This window comes from Chinchilla lanigera, unplaced genomic scaffold (assembly GCF_000276665.1).
Source record: "Chinchilla lanigera isolate Chin_1 unplaced genomic scaffold, ChiLan1.0 scaffold00029, whole genome shotgun sequence".
In the NCBI taxonomy this organism is placed as follows: domain Eukaryota; kingdom Metazoa; phylum Chordata; class Mammalia; order Rodentia; family Chinchillidae; genus Chinchilla; species Chinchilla lanigera.
The window spans coordinates 23,727,545-23,734,196 of NW_004955430.1; the positions used below are offsets into that span (position 1 = coordinate 23,727,545).

Genomic DNA, 6,652 nt, shown 5'->3' on the forward strand with positions numbered 1-6,652 from the left:
CAGATTCTATGACATTAAAAATCACAAGCTTTGGTAAGACTGGGCTCCAATTAACAACAGCCCTGGGCTAGAATGGGTGTACCCCCCCACACACACACACCCTGCAAGAAAGGCTTTCTGCCTCCTGGCCTCCTGCCCTCATTCACAGCATACCAACCTCCTGGGTTTATTCATATTCTGACCCACTCGGCTCATTTCCATGAACTGACCCTGTAGCAATCTGAGGTTGAACCCTGGTCTAAAATTGCCTGTACTAAATTAGAAGTGATGTACTTTTCTTAGATGTACCCCACTATATTTATTCCTAAGTAACTCCCTGAGGTTATTTGAGCAAAACTATAGGCTTTCCAGATATGTTCAAAAAAAATAAAAACAGAAATCATTTGCGAAGGAAGTTAATTGAACCAATAAAGTAATTTTAGATGAGAAAGCCTGGAGCCAAGGGAATATTGTATTGGCATGATTCAGTGGAGGTGAAATGGTAACTTTTGCTAATTAGAATGTGCCCTAAGCCCTCTTTCTGTTATGCTTTGTTTTCCCTAGTTCTTTGCCTTCCTGGTCACCATCTGCTACGCTGGAAACACATATTTCAGTTTTATAGCGTGGAGATCCAGGACCATCCAATGATTTACCATTGTGATAATTAAAAGGAAAAAAGCAGGAAGAATTTCACTGTAAAAATAGCTGTAGGTATAATGTATATTTCCAGACAATTGTATTTAACTAATGTTTTTATATACTTAGTTAAATTGGCTCACAGTGGTTTGTTACAATTAAACAATACTTATTTGCAAAGTGTTATAACTTGTGATGAACTTTTTAAGTATCTTGTTGATGTCTTCATAGACCTTCTTTTCTTAGACATTGCATAAATAGATAAATTGCTGGTATTAAGAAGGTGTTAAGGGGGCTGGGGATTTAGCTCAGCGGCAAAGCGCCTGCCTGGCAAGTGCAAGGTCGTGAGTTCGGTTCCCGGTACCGGAGAAAAACCAAAAAAAATTAAAAAGTAAAACAAGAATGTGTTAAGTTTGTAAACCTAACTTTTAAAATGCTAGATTCTTTTGTGATTAAATGTTACGCAGTCTCAGGGAATTGTGTCTGACTGGAGAAAGGAAACCTCCTGCTAGGGAAACCGGAGGCTGGGTGTTGCGTGGACCTGTTCATCCTCTCTGGCTGGGCTGCCCAGGTGTGATATTGTCAGGAGACACTTGTCCATAGTCACCAGGGAAGGGTGACAGGAAAGTGTCATCTCCTGAGGTGGGGCCACAGTGCTCATGATGCCCACTCCCCAGTAAGTGGCCTAGGAAGCAACTAATGCGGCATGGCCTCGAGGTTGGTAATGCACTCGGTGGTACTGCCAAATGCAGGAGTTGGTGTGCTCAGGTATGTTTTTTTAATAATGCATAGTAAAACAAGTAGATAACCACTAACAGGATAAACACGTATGTACACCTTAAAGTGATCTTGCTGACCTCAGTGACATGGGTATCCTGTGTGCCATGTTTTGTGGAAACTTCTGGACCATAAAGGCTCAATATTTCAAATCTTTCAGGCGAAGATATTGTGACATCATTAGTAGATATTATCAGATGGTGGGAAGAATTCAGAACATCAAGGCAGATGCGCACTTGGAGGAAGTGCTTTTAAGCAGGATGGTTCTTGCTGGTACAGCAAGTATCTTGGATGATTTTTCAACATTAGCTTTAAAAAAAATACAACCGGGGCTGGGGATTTAGCTCAGCGGCAAAGCGCCTGCCTGGCAAGCGCAAGGTCGTGAGTTCGGTTCCCGGAACCGGAGAAAAACCAAAAAACCAAAACCAAAAAAAAAAATACAACCACAGAAATGTTAGTGGTCTGATGACATGAACAGAGTTGCGGCTGTGCACTCTTTAGCATGACTTCCTGTGATATCCACCACCTCTGGTTCTTTTCGTTTAGCATTGCCTTTTCTTTTTATTGATGTCATTTGTATTGGTCCTCTTATTTGTCTGGTTCTATTTCCTCCTCCAAGCTCTGTTCATTCCCAGAGCTGAGCACAGTCTTGGAACATATCCATGAAGAATGTTTTCAGCTTGTAGATGAGGCCCGAAGAAGCAGTGGGAGGAGGCTCAGAAGATGCGCAGTGGGCATAATGTACCACTCTGGGCAGCAGTCAGCAAGCGCGGGAGGCTGAGCCTTTTCAGTGCTGCCTGCAGGGGACGGGTACTGCAGTCTTTTCTAGAGATCATTCCATGTCGTCATGATGACAGCCTGCCACTTGCAGATTCTGCTGAAAATCTGAATGACTGGTCACAGCTAAAGTAAGGGCTCAGCTGCTCTGTCCCTACCTTCTTGTTATAGTCACAGAAGCATATCCACCTTCCACATCCCCTTGTGGATTTTTTAAGTACATTATCTTGCAGTCAAGTTCCCATAAAAGGCAAAAAACAAAACCAGTAACCTACAGAGGTCTACTTCTGAAAACAGTGAGAAAGAGGCCTGCTTTCAGGTACTGCAGGCTATGTTACTTCTATAACCAGGACCTTGTTTATGGAGGTAGCTTTTGGGGTGAAAATGCCATAAACCCATACTTTGAAATGTTCTCCAAGTAGACTAGAATTTTAGGGCTTTATTGAACTGGTAAGTGTCAGAGATCTATTTCAAAAGAACAATGGCTGGTCTGTAGCCATGCGGGGAGCATTTGCTATTTTGTCTTTATTTGTGGTTTTTCAGTTATCCTGAGAGTTCACCAAAACAATAACCAAAAGTATTTTTTTAACTGAAAGGTAAATATTATTTCCTCTTTTCGATACTGAGAATCTTTGTTCACAAATAATTTTTAGATGTGAGTTGTTAGACAATCATTATTAGATGAAGCTGTTGAGTTTAAAACGGATTAGCCTTAGTATTTTCTTTTATAAAAGCAGGAAAAGGACGAAGCCTCACATAATATAGCTAACACTGAGAAGACTAGGTTTCAGGATGAGGGTTGAAAGATATTATTCTAGGGATAGTGCACAACGTATTTACCATCATCTGCACTGGACATCTGCGTTCACCTCTCAGCCTTTCGTGCTCTCTTTGATGGAACCAGGTGGGTTTTTAATTTGATGTATTTACCCACTCATGAAAAATCAATAAAATGCTTTAGGCAATTAATCTCTTTCTATTGCTATTTCCAACTCATAACCCCAAAAGATAAATATTTAGCCAATATTTGAAAACTACAAGAAAATCTAAAGATAAGAATGTTCAATAACAATAATTTATTTTCAGATTTTTAAATTGCTCCCTTCACAGGAAAATCCTTCAGGGTATTATTAGCAGACAAAAGATATTAAAGACATAAAATATCTCTGTGTACAGCACAGACATTCAGAAACGCTGAGGATGCAGCCCTCGGTAGAAAGTCAATACAAAGTCTATATTTCTGCCCCCTAGGCAATTTTTGTCTTAATTGAAAGGATGGTTTTTCATAGAAAAAAGTGAGTTTTATTGAGAGTTCATTGAAAATATAGGTTTTGTTTTTGTTTCTGTAGTAGGGCCTTTACATTGAACTACATCCATCTCCAGCCCTTTTTATTTTTTATTTTGAGGATACCACTAAGTCACTAAGTTGCCCGGGCTGGGCTGGAACTTCTGAACCTCCTGCCTCAGCCTCGCAGTGTGCTGGGATTATAGTCCTGTACCACCATGACCACGCCCAGTTACAGTATGAGCTTTCAAAGGAAGTAAGCTTGTCCAGGCACATCCAGCCTGTTGAAGATCAGATCTTCAGCATAGGGACCAAAAACACACACTGGAGGAAAGGTAGCCTCTTTAATGAGTGGTGCTGGGAAAACTGTCAGTCCACATGCAGAAAATTGAATCTAGATCTGTATATCTCACCACATACTGAACTAAAATCAGAATGGAACAAAGATCTAAATGTTCAGCACTGAATCTGCTGAAAGATAAGATAGGTAAAACTCTTGAAGATGTGGGCGTAGGCAAGGGCTTTCTGAACAGAACCCCAGTTGCACAGAAAGAGTATCAAGAAGCAAATGGGATCCGATCAGATTGGAAGATTTCTGCACAGCAACAGAAACAGCCAAGAGAGTAAAGAGACAACCTACCGGGTGGGGAAGAAATTTTGCCAGCTGTTCCTTGGGCAGAAGACTAATAGCTAAAATATATAAAGAAGTCAAAAAATTAGCCCCCCCCCAATAAAAGGTGCAGTCAAACAATGGGCACGTGATGAATAGAGACACTTCTCAAAAGAAGAAGTACAGATGACCAATAAATACATGGAAAACTGCCCAGCGTATCCAGCCATTAGAGAAATGTAAATTCAGACAGCACTGAGATTCCATCTCACTCCAGAAAGAATGGTTGCCACCAGGAAGTCAAAGCCAGGGATGTAGCTCAGCAGCGCAGCACCTGCCTGGCAAGCACAAGGTCCTGAGTTCAATTCCTGGTTCCAAAAAGAAGGAAGTCAAATAATAACAACTGTTAGTGAGGCTGGGGGTGGGGCATGGGAGGTGAGGGGGCCTGGGGGTATGGGAGTGTTCTAGATTGTTGGTGGGAATGTAAACTAGTACAACCACTGTGAAAATCACTATAGAGTTTCCCAAAAAACTGAAACTAGAAATTCCATTTGATGCAGCTATACCCCTTCTGTGTATTTTCCTGAAAGAATTAAAGCCATCATATCATAGTGATGTACACATACCCACATTAATAGCGGCACAGGGGCTGGGGATTTAGCTCAGCAACACAGTGCCTGCCTGGCAAGAGCAAGGTCATGAGTTCGATTCCTGGTACCGGAAAAAAACAAAAAACAAGAAAACAAAACAAACAAAAAAATAGCACAATTCATAATAGCTAAATCTTGAAAACAGCTGATATGTCCATCAACAGATGAATGGATAAAAAAATGTGGTATTTATTCACAGTGGCATACTATTTTGCTACAAAGGAGGACAAATTTGTGTCATTTGTAAGAAAACGGGGGCACTTTGGAACCATAATGTTAAATGAAACAAATCAGACACATAAACTTAAATATGGTACGGTTTGTCTTATATGAGAAACTCAAAATGTGAACAAATCAAAGAGAGTAAGATAATCGAAATAGGGAGATAGATCTTCTACAAATGAGAAATGGACCAAGAAATGGGAGGGGTGGAGAAAGAATTACAATGTGTTATGTACACGTACCAACTCTGTGCAGTAAATATAATCATGTATTGCAAGGATGTACTAACAAAAACAAAAATTAAAAACAAATTTAGACCAGGCGAGGTGGCATATGACTATAATCCCAGCACTCTGGAGGCTGAGGCAGGAGGATTGCTATGAGTTCACGGCCAGCTTGGGCTACAAAGTGAGTTCAAGGCCAGCCTGAACTGCATAGTGAAACTCTGTGTCAAAAAGACAAAAAAAAAAAAACAAACAAACCCAAAAACAAAAAATAAACCCACAAAGTTATCTTGGTATATAGTGCCAGGATGTAAGGATGTGTGTACCCATTTGCACACACACACTCTGAATAGTAGCAACTAGAAAGCATATTTTACTTGACCTTCCATGAATGTCCTCCTAGCAACATGTAAACATTTTTTCTAGAATATTCAGAATAGCTAAAATAATTCAGGATGTAACAGACCTTGTGGCTGCCTGCCAGCATGTTTCCTCCCTTTCCTCTCACTATCTAGCCTGGTTTTTGTTCGATATCCATGCTACACACTTACAGCTCAGGTACTTGGAGGAAGCTGATTCCACTGTGAATCAAGAAATGGAGCCTAAAGCTCTGCATGAAGTAACCAACATAATCCTGCCCTGGGGATGATCATGTGAGCCAGTACTTCCTGCAAGTTGCGGGAAAGAAGCATGTTTACTCTGTGTGTATGTAGGGGTGACATACTGAACCTTTATGCTAAGCACTGTGCTAAAGGTCTTCCATCTATTTTATCATTTAACCCTCAGAACCAGGCTATGGAGTAAACATGAGATTTTCCCCATTTTATATATGAGGAAACTGAGGTACAAAACATTTAGCAATTTGACAAAAGCCATCCAGCTAGCAAATATAGAAAGTGAACATATTGGGGCTGGGGATTTAGCTCAGTGGCAAAGCGCCTGCCTGGCAAGCGCAAGGTCGTGAGTTCAGTTCCCGGTACTGGAGAAAAACCAAAAAACAAAAACAAACAAACAAAACAAAACAAAAAAAACAGAAAGTGAACATATTAACTGGAGAGGTTTATGTGAAGATTGTATTAAATAATGTATTTAAAACATCTGGCATATAGTAGGTGCTCAATAAATGTTCTTCCTTTTCTCTTTTTGAATTTTTAGTTTTACCTGTTAAATAATTATATATATTTCAGAGGTACAGTGTGATGTTGTTCTGATACAGGCATAGATTGTACAGTGTTTACTCTTACTGCAGTTACTGCAGGGCAACTGAGGAAATATGTAGCTAGGAAGTTGTTTGCAACTACTGTGCAGCTACAGGTGGGAGCTGGCCACCAGGAAGGGAGAGCAAAGAGGTAGAAGGAAACTTCAGTAACATTTTGAGCCACTGCATCAGTTCAGTCCGGAAACCCACCAAGCTCTGACTTCTTAAATGTGAGCAACTCTCCTAACTCCAGTTTCTGGCCGCCGCGGGCACCCTGACTGACACCAGGACATC

At 40.6% G+C, this 6,652-nt stretch overlaps 1 protein-coding gene across 1 annotated transcript in view; it reads left to right on the top strand.

The window, feature by feature from the left end:
* Positions 1-821, top strand: part of Cmtm8 (CKLF-like MARVEL transmembrane domain containing 8) — a gene marked incomplete at its 5' end in the record, with an annotated part of 89,632 nt that extends 88,811 nt beyond the window's left edge. Inside the window, 1 exon segment of the mRNA XM_005387526.2 lies at positions 544-821. Coding sequence (XP_005387583.1) covers positions 544-627 — 84 coding nt within the window. The 3' untranslated portion in view covers positions 628-821.
* Between the last annotated feature and the right edge of the window lie 5,831 nt (positions 822-6,652).